The sequence below is a fragment of the Cnephaeus nilssonii genome, assembly GCF_951640355.1.
Source record: "Cnephaeus nilssonii genome assembly, chromosome: 2".
Taxonomy (NCBI): Eukaryota; Metazoa; Chordata; class Mammalia; order Chiroptera; family Vespertilionidae; genus Cnephaeus; species Cnephaeus nilssonii.
In genome coordinates this window covers 9,188,465-9,212,397 of record NC_137073.1, presented here as the reverse complement: position 1 = coordinate 9,212,397, position 23,933 = coordinate 9,188,465, and the positions used below count along the sequence as shown (strand labels likewise).

At 57.1% G+C, this 23,933-nt stretch overlaps 1 protein-coding gene across 1 annotated transcript; it reads right to left on the bottom strand.

The window, feature by feature from the left end:
- Nucleotides 1–328: 328 nt before the first annotated feature.
- KDM8 (lysine demethylase 8) lies at nt 329–23,453 on the bottom strand. The gene is made up of 8 exons (XM_079760448.1): nt 22,982–23,453; nt 21,160–21,682; nt 18,921–19,087; nt 17,034–17,166; nt 9,385–9,429; nt 4,180–4,329; nt 3,282–3,374; nt 329–3,205 (listed from the first exon to the last, which is right to left on the bottom strand). Exons 2-8 carry the CDS (start codon nt 21,652–21,654, stop codon nt 3,041–3,043), a joined length of 1,248 nt encoding a protein of 415 aa, XP_079616574.1. The 5' UTR covers nt 21,655–21,682; nt 22,982–23,453; the 3' UTR covers nt 329–3,040.
- Between the last annotated feature and the right edge of the window lie 480 nt (nt 23,454–23,933).

Sequence of the window (23,933 nt, the reverse complement as noted above, 5' to 3'; positions counted from 1 at the left end):
TTTATTATATATCCTATTATATAATAGGATTTCAGAGAGGGAGAGATAGAAACATCAGTGATGAGAATTATTGATTGGCTGACTCCTGCACGCCCCCTACTGGGGATTAAGCACATGCCCTTGACTGGAATTGAACCTGGGACCCTTTAGTCTGCAGGCTGCTTTATCCATTGAGCTAAACCAGCTAGGGCCACATCAGGTTTGAATGATCTCCTCTGGTCCCTGACGTTAGAATCACATTCCAGATGAACCGCTGTTCTCCCACAGGAATGGGCAGCTGCCCAGGCTGGGCCCGTGGCGGAGCTGGAGCCGCAGCCGCCCTCCCCTGTGTTACGCTCCTCCATGGCCAGCAGCTGCCGTGCCTCACTACCTTCAGTGGTGTTATTTGCTGGAAATTCTTCGTATGAAACATTAGGTGAATAACTATTAATGATGCCAGGTAGGGGAGGAAATCCTCACAGGCAGTTGCTCAGAGCTCGACTCCATTCTTTCGCTCTGGTGTTGGCCGTCCTCCAAGCACGCTGCCCACCTGAGCTCACTCACCAGGTCAGCTCCACCGCCTCCCTGCCACCAGCCAGCTTTCTTGTGTTTATTCCAAGTCTCTGCTCAAATCTCTGAAACCCCGAGACCTTTGTGATCAAGTTCAATCTCCTTGGCCAGTTACATTAGCCGCTATTTCAGCTTTCACCACCGGCTTTCCACCCCTCTCCTAGTTACCGGGTGGCCTGGGGTTTCTGAGCCTGCAGGTCGGGTCCTGGTGCTGGAGGATGTGGAGCTGACCAGCTGGGTCACCTTCTCCCCTGGGGAGACCCGCCTGCCAGAGGAGAGACTGAAACCAGGGCCAGGCCAGCTGTGGCGGGAGGGAGGCCCGAGCCGGGGCTTCCTCCGCAGCATCCCTGTCACGGAGCCACTGCCCCTGCTGTTTCTGCTTCAACGGGCCCGACCTGGGTTTCTGCCACCAGTGAGCCCCCGCCGGCTGGCAGTCAGAGCCGGCACAGCCTCGACTCCAGGGCCTTTGATTTTATCCTTGCCACGGCCCTCACCCCATCCTGGCCTCTTGCAATCCCAAACGCAGGAGCTGCCCCCTGCGTCCAGGACACACTGTGTCTTCGGTGTGTCCTCCCAGACGCCCCCGGTCCCACTCTTCCTCCTCCGTGACCACCTCACATGGTCCCACCAGCCTCCAGCACCGTGATTACTGCCAACGAATTGGACTGCCCCCGCCTGCCTGCCTGAGGCCTGGGAACAGCCTGTGCTGTGCTCGGTGCCCGAGTGCTGCCTGCCCAGCACAGCCTTGTGGGACAGCCCGTACCCTGTGGGATCTGACCCTCCTCCGGAGACATGTCCGAACCCAAGTAAACTGCGGGGCACCCAGCTGGTGTTGCAGAGCTGCTTGGTGCCCCCGCCCATCTGGTGAGCTGAAGTGTCAGGAGTATCCCAAGAGCCTGTGTGTACTGAAAAGGCAAACAGTGGGCTTCTCCCTTAGCACCCGCTGTTACAGGCGACGCCATGGGCACGGAGTACATGGTCTCCGACCGGCCGTCTGCTGTCTCCTGGGACGGATTCCAGAAGCGGGATGAGCAGACCCAGTGGCGTGCATGAGCGTGTGAGGCTGGGCTGCTGCGATCCTGTCGAGCTAAACTGCCAGCAGGACATCCTCCTTCTCAACACGGAGTACGAATTTTAAGCAAGTTGCTATAATTTAGCTGGGAGCTTTGTCCTAACTACGTATTTTTGAGTATCGGTAAGATTGTAGTACCTTTTTTGTTGTTATTCCTCTCCCAAGGACATTTTTCCATTGATTTTTAGAGAGAGATACATCGATTGGTTGCCTCCCGTATGCACCCCAACCGAGGATCGAACCCGCAAACCAGGTACATGCCCTTGACTGGGAATCAAACTCACAACCCTTTAGTGCTTGGGCCTGTGCTCTGACCACTGAGCACACCAGCCAGGGGAAGATTGTACTTTTATGACTGGTTTGGAACAGATTACTGTTTACCTCACGGTCATGGAGTGACAAGTGTCAACTCCAGGCAGTCCTGCCTAAGTGGCACCACGGGGGTCTCGTGGCCGGCGAGCAGGCCGGGGCGTTTCTGGTGTCAGCGGTTGGGATCTGCCTGCCTGCCTGCAGTCACAGGGCTGGGAAAGCCTTAATGGTCACACACACACAACACACTATTTGATACAAACAAAACCAACACATTTATACGAACAAGTAAACATGGAGAGCCCGACGTCCGGGCCTCTCCCCAGAGAGCAGTGAGCTGGGAGGCTGGAGCCGCCGGGGGGCAGGAGGGGCTGCTCGGCGCTGGTGAGGGCTCGCTTTCTTGCTTTGGGAACAGCCTCCTGGGAGGGCGCACAGGGAATGCACCGCGCTGAGATCCGCGCAGTCCCCGGAGGCAGGTCACCTCAGCAGTGACAGCACGGAAACGGAGCTCGGCTGGTGTCGTCCTGATATGCCAAGGTTGCAGGTTCAATCCCCGGTCATGTAAGTGTCAACCAATGAATGCATATATAACAAACTGATGTCGCTCTCTCTCCCTTCCTCTCTCCAAAATCAATGAATAATAATAAAAAAAAAGAAACCACCGAAAGGAAGAATGTCCGTGGACTTCCCATTGCCCAGCAGAGGTCTGAGCTCTTCAGCAAGCTGGCAAGGACTCTCCCCGTGACCAGGGCCATGCCCACCTGGCTCCAGGGCCTGCAGGCTACGGTGTGGAGAGGCCCCGTCATGACAGCTGTGTGACAGGCATGACTGTCCAGGCTCTGCACACGCTCCACCTCCCAGACCCCCCGTGGTGAGGACCAGTGCCCCGTTTCCCAGGTGGAGACACACTTGCCCAAATCACACGGCACTTAAGCAATGGGTCCGGGTTTGAACCCAGGCAGCCAACCTCAGAGCCAGGCTCTGCCAGGACACACGCTGCCCGCCCGTTTCCCAAACACGTCCGGCCTTATCATGGCCACGCCTTGCCGTCCGGCCTGGAGTGTCCTTCCGGGCTCTCGCCGCACACAGCTGGCCGGGCGCAGGGCAGGCCTATGACCACCAGAAGCTGACGGAGAAGCTCAGGTCCAGGGCCCGCACGTAATGCCAGTATTTAACGGGGATGAACAGGAGCTCTCCCGGGGACAGGATGCAGGACAGGAACGGGGCCTCAGCAAACTTGGGGAACTTCTCCAGGTCAGGATTCTCCACGTCAACCTGGAGAGAGCAAAGGAAGTCAATGCCTGGTTTCCAGACGGCGGGCAGAGGAGCGGCGATGCCACACGGGTCCCACCTGGCTCGTGTTGTGAAGAAGGTGCGTGTCATGAGGATACACAGCTTCCGACTCCTGCGGGGAATACAGGCGGATGTATTTCCTCCCAAGCACCTGGAAGAGTGACCATCAATGAGCCGGCCGTGACCTCCCCTCCCGCCGCTGCCCCACACTGACTGCAGGTCCCCGAACCCACGTCCTCCCTGCCTCTCTGTACCTTCCACACGCCGCTCCCCGCGCCAGCCAGCCCCATCCCTGCTGCCCATGTGCCGAGTCCAGCGCCTGTCCCTCCAGGTCCACTGTAAACCAGCGCCTGTCACTGTGGCGACCGCTAGGCACGCTGTGACAGCCACCGTCCCAGTGCTTCACGAGGACCAGCTGCGACCCGCAGCAACGGGGCGGGTTCTCCCCACCACAGAGCACAGGGCCGGCGAGGGCGTGAGCTGCCCGGTTCACAAAGCGCAGGGCTGAGCGGTGTGCAGGGGCAGCCTGCTCTGGGCACCCATCCGCCTGGCTGGGCATGTTCCCATGGGTTCGACCCTGAGCTTGGGAAACACTAAGGCGGCTGCACAAGCTGCCCTCTTCTGGGTCTCAGGGAAACCAGGGGCCGCGCAGCTGCTCCTCACGTGGAGGGTTCTGGCAGGGAGAGGCCAGCCAGGCAGGGGCGGGAGGGGCGGCAGCCGTGAGGCGGCGTGGGGCCTGCTGGGTGGGAGTGAGGCGCTGGGCCCGAGGATGAGCCGGCTGTCCAGAGAGCACATCTGGAAGCAGCCCCACACGCCCCAGCCTGGTGCCATTCCTGCCTTCCTGTGTCCACGGCCCTGTTGGTGGTTCAACTCTCTGGTGTGTGAAGGTGGATAATGGCGTGGGCGCGGGCTGGGCCGGGCGCGGGAGGCGGCAGGTGCTCTGGAGCGACTCCCACCTGGGCCAGGAAGTTCTGCTGGGGATCCTGATGAAGGGGGGACACGGTGCCTGGGGGCCCAAACCAGGCGTTGATGGTGATCTCTTCCTCCTCCCCGTTGCCCAGGCAGCAGTAGTCAGGGATGCTGATGTCCTGCTTCAGCTCCGGGATCTGTGGGTGGCAGAGCAGACCTGGGAGGTGAGGCCAGGCCGGGGCCACGCCAGCCCAGAAGTCACATGACTACCTGACAGAAGGGCCAAATACACGCTGCCCTCCTGTGTAATATACGACTGGACCCACACGTGCTGGACAGGAATTTAAAACTCAATTTGAAAAATATAATCACTAGGGAAGAGATATGATGTTATGTCAGATTTGTTTCCATGTCATATGCATTTTATGTTTGTTTCCTTTTAAAAAACCTAACACCAGTGCTTCGTCTTTGTACTTAAAGATAAACCAGTTCGGGGCGTCCAGACATTCTCACTTAAATGCACTCATCTTCCCTCTGAAGCTGCACAAGGGGGCTCAGGCAATCTACATGAATATAATTTCTTATAAATGTGTCTTTAATGGGTTTAATTCACCCTTTAAAAAAAGTTAAACCAGTTGGTAATTTTCTTTTTTCTCTTTCAGTTAGTAATTTTCTAAAGAGTTAATTATTTTAAAAAATCAAGTTAAAGAACAAACAAAAAGAAAATGGGACTGACGATCGCAACATCTCTGGAGGGGGTTCCCAGATTTACTAACGGTAAAGCAAGGACAGCGGCACGCGCTACGTAACTTAATTATAAAGACCAACAGACCAGGCACCCTACTTGAGCAAGTGTGGTAAGTAAGGGTTAATGTACACAGTTCACATGTACATGACAAGGATCCCAATACAAAGGGCAAAAACGAGAGAATACACACTAATGAATTAGATAGAAAGGCGCGGTTCAGTCCCTTTAGCAAAAAATCCAAATGAGATGGTATCGTCTCCCACCAAGGAGACTGAGAGGTGACGCAGCCCCGTGGTGAGGATGTGGTGGAAGGGGCGCCCACGCTGGGCTCCTGGTGCCCAGGTGGGAAACCATTTAGATAGCGGGCGGTTCTATGCACCAGGCTTCAAAGCCTGCGCCTTTGACGGGTGGGAGCCAGCTGGCGCTGCGCTCCTGCTCCCGTGTGGGGCTGCGGTGCCTCAGGGGGCTGTGATGTTCCGCTCCAGGAGGAGGCGGCTGCGCGAGAAAGCAGGCAGCAGGCGCTGTGGGCTCCCTGCCCGCACCATCAGTGTCTGCCATCTTGTCTGCCGTCAGTGCGTCTGATAAGATGTACTTTAAACTGTCCCGTCGGCTGCTTCCTCACCGCCCCCGCCTCCCCAGCCCACGCCCTCTTTTGGGCAGAGGCAGTCTGACATCTTTGCCGCAGGAGGAGGATGGAAGGAGGACACTGAAAATCAAGGTGGCTTCCTCCTTTCCAAAGCCCAGGAGGGTATACCGCAGCTTCCAAAGCGGGCACGCAGGCTGGGCGCAGGAACCGCTGAGACAGACAGTGTGCGCACAACGAGTGAGGGGAGACCACCTCCTGGACATTTCCGCTGCGAGCCCAGCCCATTTTATACCCAACCCGATTCCTTTATGGCTTTAACACAAGCGATTCCTTTTGGGCCCAGGCTTCCGTTTCCCTTGAATGTCCCAAAGCCTCAGGCCCTCTGCCAGCGCGCTGGTCCTGGCCTCGTGTGGAAAGAACCAGCCAGCGGCTCCCAGTGAAGACACCTCTCCCCGAGTGAACCCACCTCCTGACCCGACCCCCAGTGCTGGCCCCACCAGAGCAGCCTCCAGCCCCACCCCAGGGAGGTGGGTCCCTCACAAGCCCCTGGTGGGGCCAGCTCTGCGCCCAGGGGCACTTCCCAGCCTGAGAGGGATGGAAACAGCCGGGAACCGCCTCTGCTACTCGACCCAGGTGCTTTCAGAGGAAGCGCCCGGTCTGAAGGTGCCCAGTGGCCAGGTGCCCGGTGTCCTGGGCAGGGAGGCTGGCCACGCCATCCTGCAGTGCGGCTACTGCGAGTTCGGGGGCTGAGCACAGCTGGAATGTCCTGCAGGCACCCTGACCGGACCCTGCAGTCTGCGGGTACGTGTCTCCAGCAGCCGGTGTAGACACAGAAACGGGTCTGTGCGCACTGCCCTGGGCTGCGGGAGAAGGCCTGTTCGAGGTTGTCGGGGATCACCCCATACCAGGCCCAGTGGAATGCTGAGAAGCTCACTGCTTCCTGATGACATCATCAGGATTGCCGAAAGGTGATTGGTTGATGTTATCAGAGCACTGGCCCAGGATTCAGAGACCCCAAGAGAAGACCCCCCCTGCCCCGGTAATATGACTTATAGTTAAAAGCAGGCCCAGTGCAGTAGCCAATATACCCTAAGCCCGGGGTCTCTGGGAGGAAGTCAGTAAGACACTGGGGCAAGAGGCTGAGTGGGAGGCCCTGAGCCTCACGTGGGCAGAGAAGGCCCGGAGAGCAGCCAGCGGCCGCCAGCCCCTCTGCCCCGCAACGCCCCGGGCCGGGCTGCGCACACTTCCCCAGCGCTCTGAACAGCAGAGGTGAGAACGCCCCTGGGGACCCCAGATAAAGACTCCGGGCAACAGCCAAAACATCTTCAAAATAATCACAAGCTGCCTTCTCTTAAAACAGCTCCTCTTGTTCTAGCCCGATGGCTGCTTCGGGGCCGGGAGCCAAGATTCCTGTGGCTCACGGGCCCCCTGGGAGGCCGTGCCCAGGTGCCCAGTGTGATGGAGGTCTCAGATCACACAGTAGGGGCGGGGGCAGCCTGCTCTGTGCACCCATCCGCCTGGCTGCTGATCAATTAGAGCCCCCTTCTCCTCTTAGCAAGAGAGGTCAGGAGGCAGGACCTGTGAGCCCTAACACGGGAGGCCTGGGGAAAAGACAAGAGAGCCCACCCAGCCCTCCTTAACTTTGGGGTGGAGGTTCCTGGAGGCTGGCGCAGCCCCTACTGAACCTGGGACCCCCTCACCCCACCCCGTCAGGACAGGCAGTGAGCACCGCGCTGGCAGACGGGCCCAGCCCATGCGTGGCTGTGGTCCTGCCACTGACTCACTTGCCTGGCCTCGCCTCCTGTGGGAACTGCCCTCTCTCCCTGGGCATTTCCTGCTGCACCCCCCGTCCCCCGGGAGCATCTCTGGCCTGGCTGAGACCACACCAGCATCTCTTCTGGACTCCTCAGCTTCATCGAATGAGTCGGTTGGCTCCCAAATCTAGGCATCCTCCTTGATTGCTCCCTTTCCCTCAACCTCGGCCACCCACCAGTGTCCAGGTGCCAGCACCCCACATGCTGGAAACACCACCCTCCAGTCCCCCATCACACTCAGAAAACTGTCCTTCCTCACCCAGCCCCACCTAACCCTCAGCCCCCACCTGCTGCCCTGCCCCTTGAAGGTGCAAGTTCACTCCTGTTGCTCTCCTCGCCAGCCGCCCTTCTCTTACCTCCTCACATGCTGGCCACTGCTCATCTTTTGGGTCCCTGCTCCAATGTCACCCCGAGACACCTTCCCTGGGGGCCCCACCCAGAGAGCCCGCTCTCCCGCCAGCCTCCTGGGAGGCCCTTACTTTCTCTGGGGCCTCATCACCATCTGAGGGGGTGGTCTTAGGCCCACGGGGGCAGGGAGGGACTCGGACATCTTTAGCCCCGTATCCAGGGCAGAGCCCAGTGCTTGGCGCACAGGAGCCTACAGAGAAGCCCACCCCCTTGTGGCCCGGGGTCCTGGCCCAGCCACACCCCCAAGTGCTGAGTGAGAAGTGAGGGGTGGGCACACGGAAGGGTCTGGACAGAAAGCCCAACTTCACTCCCTTCCCCAGGACGAGCCCCTCTGGCTGCCCGCGGCCTCAGTAGACGGCGTTGGGACCGGAGCGCACCCTCATTCCTGCCCCTTCCCTTGGTTCTCGTGTGATTTGCATTTAAAAACAAGTCTACCTTTTCTCATTATGATGAGCTTCATACTCATCCTAGATGATTTGGAAACTACAGAAATGAGAAGGAAAAGACCGCCCAGCGCCCACAGACAATCACTGCTATCTTCTGTGGCACTTCCCGTCCTCAGCGCAGCGAAGCGCATCCTTTACGTAGTCCTGCACCCTGGTTTTCTCACGCCCCACGGCCAGCAGGTCCCGAGCTCCCATGACCGCTCTGGAGCCCCGTCACCTCGAGCCCAGCCACCGAGCCCAGGGGTGGAGGCCACATTGCTGGGAGCCCCCAGTGACGTCCACGCTGGCCGGGGCCGCGCTCTGCTGTCTGTTCACAGGTGCTGAGTTGTGACAGCGGCACCTCTGCTCCCTACACTGTGCCCCCCCTCACCCCCCCACCGCCCCCTCACTGTCCCTCACAAGTACCCCAGCTCCCTGGCTTCCTGCTGGATTCCGTTGGAAATACCGCCTCTTACTAGGAACCCTCCTGTTAAAAACCTCACAGGGCTCCTTGCTGTTTTCCGGATAAATCTGAGTTCTTGGCCTGGCCCCAGCCTCCCTCCTTGCCTGCTCCTTGCTCTGCAATTCCGGACAAACCCTCCCAGGCTGGCTGATGTGCCCAGCACACGGCCATTCCCCTGGGGCCCTCTGGCCTCTGAGTGAGGCACTGCTCGCTGGGAGCTCCTCCAGCCTCTGGCCTCGCTGCGCCCCCTTCCTCCCAGCTGCAGCCTGCGCCCCCTTCCTCATTCAGTCTTCAGCAAGTGTGCCCACCAGGCTGGGTTCCCAGGGAATCAAACCCGGCCCCTGCCACGAGCCGCAGGCCCAGGGTGGGGAGAAGCCTTGCCGGGGGACACCTGAGACTGGTGCGGGCGGTGCCAGGACCTGCCCAGAAAACTGTTGCAGGGAAGGCAGCGACTCGCTCTTCCTGGGCCAGGTCAGTCTGCCACCCTTGCCTGCTGCCCGGGACTCCTTCTCCAGTTCTGACCACATCTGTACCGCCCCCCCCCGCCCGCCCCCCCCCCCCCCCCCCCCCCCGCCGGGCCCTGGGCTCAGCACACCCGGCCTCTCAGGCCTGGTGGCCTTGCCTGCTCTCCTGCCACCTGCTGGTGAGGAAGGCGGTGCACAGGGCACCAGTCTGCTCTCTGGGGGAGCAGCACCAGTGGGTGGCAAATGAGGCTGCTACCCTTTGCTGCCCTCTGGGGTCAGGGCCCAGGAAGGGAGCAGGGGAACTGGGGAGAGCGAAGGGCAGAGGAGCGCAGTCTCAGACTTACCTGGTCAAAGAGCTGGTGCTGGGCCAGGTACCCGACGTCCCTCGGCTGGTCCATGGGAAGAAAACCAGAGGCGACACAGAAAGCCCGTTAGTGGTGACGGGCGCCCTCCAGGTGCTACTCCTGTTTAGCTGGCTCTCAGCACCCGCACGCCCCTGCCCGCCCCGGCAGCCACCCAGAGGGCCCCTCTGTCCTGCTGGCCCCCCTCCTCCCTCCCAGTGGCTGATGTGATCTCAGGATCAGTGCTGCCTCTGCCTGAGGTTGCTAGAGTTTGTCAGCCTGTGCCCACGGCTCAGTTAACTCAAATTAAAAATGAAGGGGCAGGCCCTGGCCGGGTAGCTGAGGTGGTTAGAGCATCGTCCCCATACACCAAGATTGTGGGCTGGATCCCTATTCAGGGCACATACAAGAATCAATCAATGAATGCAGAAATAAGTGGAACAAATTGCTGTTTATCTTCCTCTCTAAAATCAATGAAAAGAAGGGCAGATACGTTGGTTAGAGCACGCCTCTCTGCCGCGGAGCCGCGGAGTCAGCATCGCCGGTCTCCCCTCCCGCAGTCGGCAAGACTACGAAGTCTGAGTCCCGCCAAGAGCCAACCGCTGCCAAGGCTCTTCCTCGGAGGTTTGAGCTTTGGAACAAACGAGGTGAGTTGGAGGAGCCCTTCTGAGCCAGGGGGACGCTCAGGCTGTGAGGAGATCAACCACCAAGCGCCCTGAGGCTCTGGGTTTGTCACGATGCCACTGTGGAGCAGGTGGATGCAGCCACGGATGCCGGGCCAGCGAGTGTGGAAGAGTGTGGAACCGGAGGGCGGTGTCCAGAGGGATCTCAAAGACCTGGTGCCCACCGCCCTGTGAGGAAGATTTCTGCCGGTAGCATTGAAGAAGGCACTGGAGAACTCACCTAAGAGGCTCTTCTCAACTGTGGGAAATGGAGTGACTGAAATCATGACTGAGCCAGGCAGTGGCGAGAGGAGAGGCTTGCTTTGGTAACCTTTGATGACCGGACTCCATAGACAAGACTATCATTCGGAAATGCCATCCTGCGAATGGCCACACTGAGAAGTAGGCAGAGCCCTGTCCAAGCAAGAGATGGACAAAGAGGTCGAAGGGCTGTGGAAACTTCAGAGGTGGCCGTGGAGGAGTTTTGGTGGGAATGACGACTGGCCGTGGAGGGGACTCTGTGGCTGAGTGGCTTTGGTGGCAGTGGGCATAGCAGCTGTCATGGGTTTGGTAGTGATGGAAGCAGTTTTGGGGGTGGCGGAAGCTACAGTGATTTTGGCAATTACAACACTCAGTCTTCACATGTTGGACCCATGAACGGAGGAAACTGTGGAGGCAGAAGCTCGGGCCCCTATGGTGGTGGAAACCAACACTTTGCCAAACCACGAAACCCAGGTGGCTGTGGCGGTTCCAGCAGCGGCAGGTTTAATTACTGCCAGGAAACAACGCTCAGCAGGAGAGGAGAGCAGAGGGGGCCAGGGAAGCCGTAGGTTACAGCGATTTGTGAACTCAGCCAAGCTCAGTGGTGGCAGGGCCTCGCTGCTACTGAGACGTGGTTCAGACCAGCGGTCGCCAACCGGTGGGCCGCAGACCACTGGTGGTCCGTGAGGTCTGAAAGGTTGGCGACCTTTAGACAACACTCATGTGAAAGGGCAAAAACCTCGAGGACTATGCTTGTGACTAATTTTAGCTTCTGTTCTGTGGAAAGTGGAAAGCATTCTGACAAAGGGTTCTGATGTAGACTTCTGGCACCGGGCTACTGATTGCTAAATGGAATAGTCGGATCATGACGCTGAGCGAATGTCTTTTAGTACGTGTGCTGTGTAAAGCTAGTCTGCTCTGAAGCCATCTTGGTAAATTACCCCAACGGTGCGACGTGGAATCACTTCAGAGTGATGTCAGGTTCCACCTGAAACGTATTTACAACCTGCTGGGCACAGAAGCCAGTGTCTTCAGAAGCCTGGTGTGCTGAACTCACAGCTACTGTGTCGAGGCCTGGAGCTCACCGTTAAAAGGGTCACCCAAGCAGAGTCATGGAGTCTATTCGGTTATTAACGATAGTTGGCATGTCCGGTGCAATACAGAAACACTGAATTACGGCACCAGATAAAATTACAGATGGGAATGAAACCTGTGTAGCATCCATTACCATGTGTAATCAATAAACAATTTAATATCCTCTTGGAGAAAAAAATGAAGGGGATGATTTAAAAAAAATAATAATGGGATCACATTATATGTATTACTTAGAAATCTGCTTTTTTTATTTAATACACCACGAATCTCTCTTTCAAGTCAATACATATGTGTCTGACTCATTCTTTTGATGGATACATGCTTTATTGACAGATACACTGTTATTAACTCACCTCTCCCCCTACTGGTGGACACTGGGGTTGTTTGCTAGTGTTTCAATCAACAGCCTAATGATCTGGTCCTTATATTCATACTAGAGGCCCGGTGCACGAAATTCGTGCACGGGGGCAGCGGGGAGTGTGTCCCTCAGCCTGGCCTGCACCCTTTCCAATCTGGGACCCCTCATGGGATAACCAGCAGTTGGACATCCCTCTCACAATTCAGAACTGCTGGCTCCTAACCACTTACCTGCCTGCCTGATTGCCCCTAACTGCTTCTGCCTACCAGCCTGATTGTCCCTAACTGCTCCCCTGCTGGCTTGATTGCCCCTAACTACCTCTGCCTCGGCCCACACCTGGTACCCAGGATTCCCTCCTCCAGCTGACCACAGGCACCCAGGATCCGGGCTTCCCTCCCTCTGGTCAGCCATAGGCGCCCAGGCTGGCTGCAGCCTTAGGGGATGGTGGACAGGGGGCTTCGCCTGTGCTGCAGCTGCAAGTGCTGGAGCCCAGGACTGCAGGGTGGGCGGCTTCTCTGTCTCCCAGGCCACAGCCAGCCACAGGTGCTGGTGCCCGGGACTGCAGGGTGGGCGGCTTCTCCATCTACCAGGCTGTAGACAGCTGCAGGTGCTGGCACCTGGACCGCAGGGTGAGCGGCTTCTCTGTTTCCCAGGCCACAGCCAGCCACAGTTACTGGTGCCCAGGTCCGCAGGGTGGGTGGCTTCTCTGTCTCCCAGGCCACAGCCAGCCACAGGTACTGGTGCCCAGGACCGCAGGGTGGGCGGCTTCTCCATCTCCCAGGCTGCAGCCAGCTGCAGGTACTGGGGCCCGGTTTCTCCATCTCCCCCAGGACGTGGGGCGGGTGGACATGGGGTGGGCAGCTTCTCCAGCTGGCTGTAGCCTGGGATCATAGGGCAAGCGGCTTCTTCGTCTCCCAGATCGCATCCACCCTCAGATACTGGCACCCGGTTTCTTGTCTCCCCCAGGACGTGGGGAGGGCGGCTTCTCCAGCTGGCTGCGGCTTGGGATCATGGGGCAGGCGGCTTCTTCATCTCCCAGGTCGCAGCCAGCCTCAGGCGCTGAGGCCCGGTTTCTCAGTCTCCCCCAGGAGGTGGGGCAGGCGGACCTGAGGTTTCTGCTGCTGGCTGCAGCCTGGGATCACAGGGCAGGCGGCTTCTTCATCTCCTGGGCTGCAGCACCTGGTTTCTTGTCTCCCCCAGGACGTGGGGTGAACCGCTTCTCCAGCTGGCTGAGGCCTGAGATCACGGGGCAGGCAGCTTCTTGGTCTCCGTGGCTGCAGCCAGCCTCAGGCGCTGGGGCCCGGTTTCTCCGTCTCCGCAGGACATGGGGCGGGCGGACCTGAGGCTTCTGAGGCTGGCTGCAGTCTGGGATCATGGGACGGGCAGCTTCTTCGTCTCCCGGCCGCACCCAGCCTCAGGCGCAAGGCCCGGTTTCTCCGTCTCCCCAGGACGTGGGGCGGGCGGACCTGAGGCTTCTGAGGCTGGCTGCAGCCTGGGATCATGGGGCAGGGGGCTTCTTGGTCTCTGTGGCTGCAGCCAGCCTCAGGCGCTGGCGCCTGACTTCTCCAACTCCCAGAGACCTGGAGAGGCTGGGGAGCGGGGCTGCCGCCATGTTTTCAGTTTAATTGCATACTCACTCAGATTGGATGGTGGGCGTGGCTGGGGCATGGCTGGTGGGCGTGGCTTGTGAGTGTAGCGGAGTGATGATTTGCATACTACTCTATTATTAGATAGACTAGAGGCCCGTTGCACGAAGAGATTTGTGCAATAGGCCTTCCTTCCCTTGGCTTTCAGCACCCGTTTTCCTCCGGCACCCGGGACCCAGGCCTTCGCTCCGGCCAGAGTCTGCCTTCTTCGTCTTCACTGCAGACTCAGGCCAGAGTCTGCCTTCTTCATCTTCGCTGCAGATCCGGAGTCTGCAGTTTTATCTTCGCTGTGGCACTCCGTTCCTGTAGATCCCTTCGCCCCCCTGCCCTCCCTCTCATAGCAGGCGTCCTGCCCCGCCTGGCCACTCCGCGCCTGGAGCAGCTGGGTGGCTGCCATCTTTGGCCTTCTAATTTGCATACTCACTCTGATCGGCTGTGGGCATAGTGGAGGTACAGTCAATTTACATGTTTGTCTATTATTAGGTAAGACTAGAGGCCCAGTGCACGAAATTCGTGCAGGGGGGGGCCTCCCCCTCAGCGCAGCCTGCACCCTCTCCAATCCGGGACATCCCTCCCACAATCCCGGACCGCTGGCTCCTAATTGCTCACCTGCCTGCCTGCCTGGTTGCCCCTAACTGCCCACCCCCCCATGACGGCCTGATCACTCCTCACTGCCTCTGTGTGCCTGCCTGATCGCCCCTAACTGCCCCCCCTGCTGGCCTGGTCACCCCTAACTGCCCCCCGCTGTTGGCCAGGTCGCCCCCAACTGACCCTTCCCTGCTGGCCGGGTCGCTCCTAACTGCCCCCTGCCCCTGCCGGCCTGGTCACCCCTTACTGCCCGCCCATGCCAACCTGGTCATCCCCAACTGCCTCCCTCTGCCGGCCTGGTCACCCCTAACTGCCACCCCTGCTGGCCTGGTCGCCCCCAACTGCCCGTCCCCCCCGCCGGCCTAGTTGCCTCTCACTGCCCCACCTGCCGGCCTAATTGCCCCTATCTGCCCCCTCCCTGCCGGCATGGTTGCCCCCAACTGCACCCCCCTTGCCAGCCTGGTCATCCCTAACTGGCCCCCTCCCCCACTGCTGGCCTGGTCGCTCCCAACTGCCCACCCCCCTTGCTGGCCTGGTTGCCCCTCACGGCTTCCCTGCCGGCTTGGTCGCCCCACGCAGCCTGCTGTTCAGTTGTTTGGTCGCCCCTCACTAACCCCCCTGCCGGTCTGGTTGTAGACAGCCATCTTATGAGGGCGTGGGGGTTAATTTGCATATTACCTCTTTATTATATAGGAGGATACTATGTCCAAAAGCAGAACTGAGTCAAGGAGTATGTGCTTTTTAAATTTTCATAGCTCTGCCAGGTTATTTGCCCCAAAGTTAAATGATTTAGACTCTTTGCAACAATTAATGTGAGCACCAATTTTCCTACATCTTTGGAGGTTATCATTGTGTGAAAAGGTCAGTTTCACTCACCGGCCCAGGCGGAGGGCTTCTCTGCAGGCACCTGGGCCTCGGTGAGGATGCATTGGAGGAGCGGAGGGACGCCAGGCACACCTTCGGGCTCCAGGGCGGAGTTGGCTTGGCCTCAAGCTCTGAGGCTGAAACGGTGTTGAAGTAAAGTTCCTCCAGGATTCCTCGAAGATCTGTCTGTCCGTCTCTCTCCTTCATTCTCTCTTCCTTCCCACAAACAGTTTACAAAATGCCAGACCCTGCGCTAAACCGCTGGGCAGAGCCAGATGTGACGTGACCTCCGCCCCCTGGCGCAGAGGACACCGAAGGCCAGGACACTGAGCGCCGCGCTGTTCTTGGAGCTCCAACGTGCTACTCTCGCAATGACCCTAGGAAGCGTCGGTAACCCCTCACTAACCCCAACCGACCCTAACTAACCAAAGGTCAGGGCGCTGGCGATCCGAGAGGTTAAGTAACCAGCCAACGACACACAGCCGGCCAGGGCCCGTGCTGAATGCAGTGCTGTTCTGTCTGAACCCCAAGCGCACATCCTGACCCACGCACACCCTCTGGTTCCGCCTCTGCCGAGCAAGCAGGCTTCCTCCCGGCGGAGGGAGACGTCCCAGGCCTGCGGGGCGCATGTCTGAGCAGAGGTGGACGTGCGCACGGCGCGTCTCTAGCCCACAGCTCCCTTTCCAGGCCTCCCGGTGACAGTGAGCTGAGCAGGGATGGGGTTGGGAGGAATGCAGACGCAGGAATGGAAGGACGTCTGTGAGCCCTGCCAGAGGAGCCCGCAGCCAAGAGGAGGGGAAATGTAGGAGCACAGAGATGGGGTCAGGAAGGGTCCCGGGTGGTCCGTCAGGAGTTCAGTCACAGTGGTGAGAAGGCCAAGAGAGGAAACCTTAGCCCCATGGTCACTGGCCTGGACCGTCAGTTGCAGCAGACCCATGGCCAAACCGGTGAGAGCTTTAGAGCCCGCCGGGCTGGGGGCAGGCTGCCGGGGCGGCGGGAGAGCTGCAAAGCACTGATGCTAACTGCGCACACCTTGTGAGGACCTTGCCCACCACAGGTGTGGGTGGACACCACCCCCCCCGCCCGAAGGGTCCGGGCACCCCCTTGTCCCGGCCAACAGGGATGGGTCAGGCCCTGGGCAGACAAGCTGCATCCTCTGCCACCAGCCCTACCAGAAGGAATCTGAAACGACAATGTGGCGCAGCGGCTTTGGAAAAACAGTTTGGCAGTTAGCTGCTCAGAAGGGTGAACACAGAGCTACCACGTGGCATCACCAGCAATTCCACTTAGTATATTCCTAACAGAAACCAAAACGATGTCCACACAAAACTACACGAATGCTCACAGCAGCATTTCTTTTCTAAGTCCTCACCCGAGGATATGCTTTTATTGATTTTTAGAGAGAGAGGAAGGAGAGAGAGAAACATCAATTGGTTGCCTTCCATTATGCGTTCTGACCGGGGATTGAACCCGCAACCTAGCTTTGTGCCGATAGGGAATTGAACCCCCACCTTTTTGGTGTACGGGATGATGCTCCAACCAACTGAGCCACCCGGCCAGGGCTCCAGCAGCATTTTTGATACTGATGAAGAGTGCACACAGCTCAAATGCCCATCAACTGACGAATGGATAAACATGTGGTCTCCATACAATGGAATATGATCAGCCATACAAAGGAATGAAGGGCAGCACTGACGGATGCTACAACCTGGATGAGCCTTGGACATGATGCTCAGTGACAGAAGCCAGACACAGAGACCACTTGTTGCCTGACTCCATCTATAGGAAATGCCCCGAACTGGCAAACCCATAGAAACAGTAGCAGGTTAGCAGGTGCCTGGAGATGGGGGAAAAGGGAGTGGGGAGCGACTATTACCTAGTGTGGGGTTTCTTTTGGGAGTGAAAAAATGTTTTGGAATTACATAGTAGGGATGGCTGCACAATCTTAGAATATACTCAAAACACTGAAATGTACAACAAAGTTTTTGAAACGAGCCCCTCATGTCATGTCACGTGCCCACCTGCCTACCCAGCAGCCTGCCTTCCTGGCTGTGGCCGCCTCCGGACAAGACTCTTAGAGACTGACTGCTCCCAACGCTCCGGGGCAGTGCACGGAGGCTATGTGCCCGGATGTAACGTGTCCCCCATAAGTATTAGGAAGGAGTCAGAATGACACACCTCATTCAGGATGTAGCAGCCGATGAACTCACTGACCGTCATGAGCCTCTGGGACCATTCCTCGTCGGTGTACCTGGAGCCCACTTCCACCGGGACAGTCCGGCAGCCAGCAATTTCTTGTATATACTCCAAGCTATTAGAAAATAGATACGCCATTTCATCACTACTGCTCGTGCTTGCAGGGCATGCTGGTCTCCTCTCAGCATCACCACTTGCGAGGTGGAAGCTGCCACCCCCATTGCACCGACTAGACCACACGGGCAGGGGTGAGGCTCCGCCCACCCGGCGCTGGGTGGCTTTGCAGACGGATCCAGTAAACCTCATTTGCCTCAGTTCTCCCCAGGCTGCTCTGCTTACGGCTGGCCAGGAGCCTTCTCTCCGCACATTGTCACTCAGCTGAGTAAATGGCCGACAGGACAGGGTGAAGTGCCTGGGCCTCAGCCCTGGTGGCCCGGCATTGACTCCAGACCCTGTGGCAATAGACCTGGGGATCTTGAGCAAGTTACCTAACCTCGCTGAGCCTCTGTTCATCACTGCAAAATGGTGCTGACGACTGTGCCTGTCCCACAGGAACCAGGATAAAGAGGGTTAAACATGGCACGGTCTTTGGCGCCTGGTATGTAGTGAAACATGTACCACGCCTGGCACGCAGCAAACATGCAACACTACTGGCATGCAGTGAAACATGTAACACGCCTGGCACACAGTGAAACATTCCTGGCACGCACGCTGCATGCTTGCTGGGACGTGGGCTGCTGCAGTCAGAGCTCCTCCTCTGTCTCAGTGGGAGCCACTCCCTCCACATGGCTGCCACCATGACAGGCTGACTCGCTCACCCTTCCCTAGAGACCCTCCTCATTTCCAAAAAGACGCACAGCTGTGGCAATACAGCCACTCTCCAGCTGCCTGTCCCCGAGCCTGAGCCTGAGGCGGGGCTAACGGCAGGTGGGAGGAGGAAGCAAACACAAGAGCCGTGGTGCCCAGAGAAGGGGACAGGCTGTTTCTGGGGTTCTTATTTCTACTCTGAAACCTCAGGGCCCTCGGGAAAGTGCGCAAAATTCCCAAGACCCTACAAAACTGCGTAGGAGACTTAACCCTGGACTGTCCCTAAGGCCCGCATTAAAAACGGCTCTGGCAAGCATGCGGGAGGCGAGAGTCTTAGATCTGGCGGAGATCCCGAGCTCTGACTGTTGCTGTTTGTTTTTAATCCTCACTCGAGGATTTATTTATTTGTTGTTTAAAGTATTACATATGTCTCCTTTCCCCCCTATTTTTACTTTTTTAATTTCAGAGATGAAGGGGGAGAAGGAAACATTGACTTGAGAGAGACACATCAATCGGTTGCTTCCTGTATGCACCCTGACCAGGGATTGAACCCGCAACCTAGGTGTGCGCCCTGACCAAGAACTGAATTCACAACTTTTTTTGTTGTTGTTAATCCTCACCTGAGGGTAATTTTCCCATTGATTTTTAGAGAGAGTGGATGGGAGGGATGGAGAGAGAAAGAGAGTGAGAGAAACAATGTTGTGAGAGAGACACATCGACTGGTTGCTTCCCGAATGCGCTCTGACCAAGGCTGGGGACCGAACCTGCAACCCAGGTACGTGCCCTTGCCCTGCAGCCTTCAGTGTGCAGGCTGATGCTCTAACCACTGAGCTCCACTGGCCAGGGCTGAACTCACGACCTTTTGGTGTAAGAGACAACGTGCCAACCAGCTGAGCCACCAGGCCAGGGCTGTCAGTTCTTGTTTAACCCTCAGCCACCCACCCCAGGGCCTGGTAGTGACATGTCCAGGGGCTGTGCTACTTGGGGGTGCTGGGGAAGAGTGCGGGGAGGCTGGGAATGCTGAAATGGAGGGAGAACCTCTGGCCCTCAGCAGCCACCCACCTCCACTTCTTCATGCACGGCCAATGGTCGGCCACACCTTCCAAGATCACAGGCGTCTGTGGCATCAAATAATGCTTCCTGAAATGCTGCAGGGACGGACAGCGAAGCCGGGGGACTGCTTTCTCTGACCTCATATCGGGAATCGAAACATGGCCATTCCTGGCTTTCTGTTTAAAACAAACAAAACAAAACAGGTGGCAACCACCACGGAATTTGCATCAGTGGTAGGAGAGCTTTGGGGTCATTACTAACAATAATAGCTAACATCTATTATCATTATTACCGCTGCTGCTGCTACTGTTCACTTCTCCTGAGAGCAAGATATTTTTTTCTTTACCAGGTCTTTTCCAATGTTTGTTCAATTATAAAAGTAATATGTTGCTTTCACAGAAATTCTGCAACAGAGGAAAACTTACTGTCCCACACTCCACCATCTAACATAAGAGCATTCTTTCTCAATCTCTAGTTCCTTCCCCACCATTTCACAGACGCACCGCTGATCCACGGGTAACATACTCATGATGAACAAGCAACTCTGCCCCTCCCGTCCAATAATTTATCGAAAGCAGTTTCCCCGATACCACCAGTGCTTGCAATGTCCCAGGAGTGGTTGCATCATAATTTACTTAATCATCTCCCAACTGACTGACCTGAATGAGTTACTGTCCCTGAGCTTCAGTTTCCTTATCTGTTAAACTACTGGGAGACGAGCTCTCATGTGTAAAGGACCCAGGATGACCGCCTGGCGTGTGTCAGCATCCTCTGCCCCCATCGCTGGACCCCAAGCCAGTTCTCCACATTTGCAGCAGCACACCTAACATCCTTACATGCAGGCAATGCGCTGGGACCTGCACCTGCCTGTTCTCTTCACTGTCACAACAGGCTGTTATGTTCACACTGGAGGCTCAGTGCACGAAATTCATACATGGGTAGGGTCCCCAGCGGCTGCCGGCTGGGGCCTTCTTTCATTCTGCACCACCCCCTGGTGGTCAGCTCATCATACTGAGCGATCGAACTCCTGGTCGGTAGAACTCCCGAGGGGACACTTTGCATATTAGGCTTTTATATATATAGATGTCCCTTGTCAAAGAGGCCTTCCCTCAACACCTCCCTGAAGCTGCCTCCCCCCACCTTTTACAGCCTCACTAGACTGTCAGCGCTGGGAGGACAGGGCCTGGGCCCTCCTGTACCATCACCTAGCGGCTGGCACATCTGGGCCACTGGTGGTGCTCAATAAAGCTGCTGAGAAAACCCCCTCTTACAGGCAAGGGAGCAGTGGGGGCACAGAGGGACTATGGCACTTGCCTGACTCACAGGCAGTGAATGGCAGTGTGGGAGCTTGAGCCCAGGCAGGCTGGCTCCAGAGCCTGCGCTCTCGGGCCCTTACCTATTAGCATATCCACTGGCCAGCACCACCCACACCATGAGTACCACCTTGGCCATGAAGTCACCTCCATATGCCCTTGGGACAGACTTAGCATGGGAAAGGGCACTGTAACACATGGGTCAAAGGGGACAGGCTTTTGTCCCTTGAGCTACATGTCTGCCCTGCCCTCTCCAAGGTCAGTGAACACACCATGTACTTAGCTCTAAGGCACCCTTGGCAACGCTGGGTACTGTATAAAAGCTCGTTTAATAATTTCACAGCTAAAAATGACTGCCTGTTTTTGCGTTTTTAAAAACCAAGATGAGGTCAAACATTCCCACACACTTTTTTATGGATCTGTTTCCTCCTTGTGAGCAGACTTGCCCAGAGGCCTGTGTGTCAGCACAGTGCTTTGAAGCCGTCTCAGTAAACCATCCTTTGCCACATGCACTTAAATACCAGTAGGGACATGTGCAAGGATCTACAGGGCGGGACTGACCAGCCACCTGACCAGAAGAGAGCTAACTGTGGGGATCTCCCAAACTCAGCCGCACAGACAGAGGCAGCCAGGAAAGTGGGCGATACTTCAGCCAGCTGACCGAGAAGCTGGAAGAGACGGGCTAGCTGGCTGCACTCTCACCCACACAATCCCTGAGCCGTTTGTCTCAGGAACGACAAAGCTGCCACCCTCCCTCTCCCAAAAGGACACTGGGGCTGCAGAAACTGGAAGAAAAGATTGAGAAAAGAGATGGAGCTGTTCTATTTCCCAGTCGATGGAGATGCTATTTTCAGCCAGAGAGGTGACTTGTCACTTCCAGAAAAACAGGGCTGTTGGGTTGTTAGGTGTGGTCGCGGACAATCCCACCAAGATACCTTTAAGCGGGGCTGCTCCGGGGCCGGACCGTGGGCAGGCCTTTTCCCAGGGAGAAGGTGCGCCTGGAGGACGGCGGCGACTTTAATGAGGATGTCATCGAAGATGGCTGCTCCCATCAGCAGGCCCATGTCACAGACTCTGAGGGCTGCTGCCATGGTGGTCGCGTCCCCAGGCGCTTCACATAGACACACGGCTTTCAGGAGGCAGCCGAAGGCATAAACCCGACGCCAGTCTTTGTCCACGTCCTGCCACAGCCCGGTATTGAGTTTCTCCCAGGAGTAGTCCAGGACCACCTCGCTCGTCTGCAGACACTCGCTCCTTCTGCCCCCGTAGAAGAGGTCGGCGGCTTGCTGCAGCAGCACCACCACACTCCTCTCCACGCTCTCACTGAGGTCCAACCGCAGTTCTTCTTTACTGCGGGGCAGTAGCGCCTGGAGGGCCCCCCAGAGGGCCCCTGGCCCCGCCAGCGTGTCTCGGTTGCTGTCTTCTGCCATCAGGCCCACTGCCAGCTCAGGCCGAGTGCTAGTGGAGGAAGAAATAAAAGTTGCAGCAAACACCATGAGGGACACTTGAATCCATACAATTCTCGTTTTATAAAATAAAACTGTGATGACAACCTGTGGCCAACATGTCAACCACTGAGATTTAGAAAATATATATATAGAGAGAGGAAGACCACATACAGACTTGGTCCCCTGTAGGTTCCTACAGCTTCCTACACTCATCCTTTACAATATCCTTTACATCTCATGTGCATGTGGGAGGGTTCTTCAACAGTGGACTCCTCTGCTAGGCATAAACTCTTGTGAGGGCAGGGCCCCATCTGTCTGGGCTCACCACTGTATCTTCAGGGCCTGGCACAATACCAGGCATGCAGTGGACACAGGATAAATATTTGTTCAGGAAGAATATTTATCCCTCTTCTCTGGCAAACCTATCCAACCTTCAGCCCCACTGAAGGGGCCCGCCGAGACTCTCAGGCAGTGTTTTGTGTTCGAACAGCCCTGGAGCGTCTTCTATAGCAGTTGTCACATGTAGCACTAATACCTGCTTACACGTCTCTCTCTAAAACTAGCTTGTGAGCTCTTCCAGGGCAAAAACATCTCTCTACAGTTCCCTGGAACCTATAAGCCGTCCGGCTCACAGCAGGCACTCAGTGAAGGCTACTGAAAAAGTGAGATCTTAACTTCTCAGGAAAAAACCTGACAGCAGGGTACCATCGGAAACTGAGGTCCTTATGACTGATTTAGTTTTAAATCCTCGCTCTAGAAATCCTATCCCTTTCTCTCTCTATACTCCTCAGAGACCTAGCCTTTGCCCTGGATAATCAGGACCCACCTACCCCAGGCATCAGAAGGGCCTGGGCCTGACTAATGGTGTCCCAGTCCCCACCTCTGGCAGGCTAAACATAACATCCTGACCTAAGTTATGTTTCAGTTCCTGAGCCCTAAGGTGGAATGACCCCCTGGCTACTTCCCCATGAGACCGGACAGAGGGATCCGGAAAAGACCTCAAAGCTCTCAAGATCTGAAGAAAAGCTTCATTACCCTCACCTCACCTTCACCTTCTCATCATCGGCACCCAGCACAACCGGAACCCCTAACCCACGGTGTCCCGTGCCTTTGCCCGACTAATCTATAACCAAGTTCCTGCTTTTGAGCATTAGCTCCCTTCTCCTGGATGGCGCCCTTCATCAATAAGTAGCCAATACTTCTCCACTTCAACTCTCGTGTTTAGTGTTTGGCTCTGCCTGCACTTTCTGTCGCTGTGACCCCAACCCCTCTCCCCCCTGAACGGCTACCCCTAAGCAAGGTGACTTACCATTTTTGTATCCTGAGGGGCACAACGCGGTACTGATGCCGAGTTAGCTCCTACCGAGTGGGAAAGCCCGGTCCTTAAGGCGCGCGGCACCTGCCCACACCCTCCCTCCACCCCAGGCCTCACACCCTCTCCCTTCCCGGCGCCGCTCCCGGGGTTCATCTCTGGCGGGCCATTCAGAACCCTGCGGTCCAAACCTTTCCAGTCCGCCTAGTTCCAGGCGGAAGACAACGCCGATTGGTCCGGAGCTACCGGGAAGAAACAAAGACCGCGCAGGCGCACTAGAGTCAAACCAAGGCGACACTAGAACTGCGCAGGCGCACAACACCCTGGCTTGCAAGCCAGCGCAAAATTCTGAAATAAAATCACCGCCCATGCGCAGGGCCTTTCTCCTTCCCACCGTTGCTCGCTTTGGAGAGTTGGAGAGTTGCTACCCGGCATTCTCAGAGCGCATGCGCTGGCTCTGTCGCTTCTCTGACGAGCCTTCCTAGGCGCGTGCGCGAAGCTATCCTCTCAGGATTGGCTCCTTAACCCAACGCCTGCGCAGTTCTCCCCTCCTCGTGGAGTCACTTGCCCTCTCGAGTAACTCGAGCTAGCCTTCCTCGCGTCTGCGCCGCGTCGCGTCTCGCGGGGACTCGTTCCTATTGGTCCGCACCCCCCCCCCCCCCCCGAGATGTCAGAGGCTTGCACCCGGAGTGTGCGAGGGTCGACTCTCCCATCTCGTCGGGTCGGACGGAGTGCCTGGAGGAGCGGTGGGTGCCGCGGGCGCGCACGGCTGGGCTGCTTCAGTTTTTCTTCCACGTGGGTCCTGCCTGCGTTTCCTCTGCGATGACAGCTTCACAGCCATCATTTGTATCTAATCTTTACAACTAAGGTTATGAGCTTTCGATTTTACAGCGGGGTAGACCGAGGTCGGTGCAATAAAGTGGCCAAACCCTGTGCTTTTGGAAAGGGA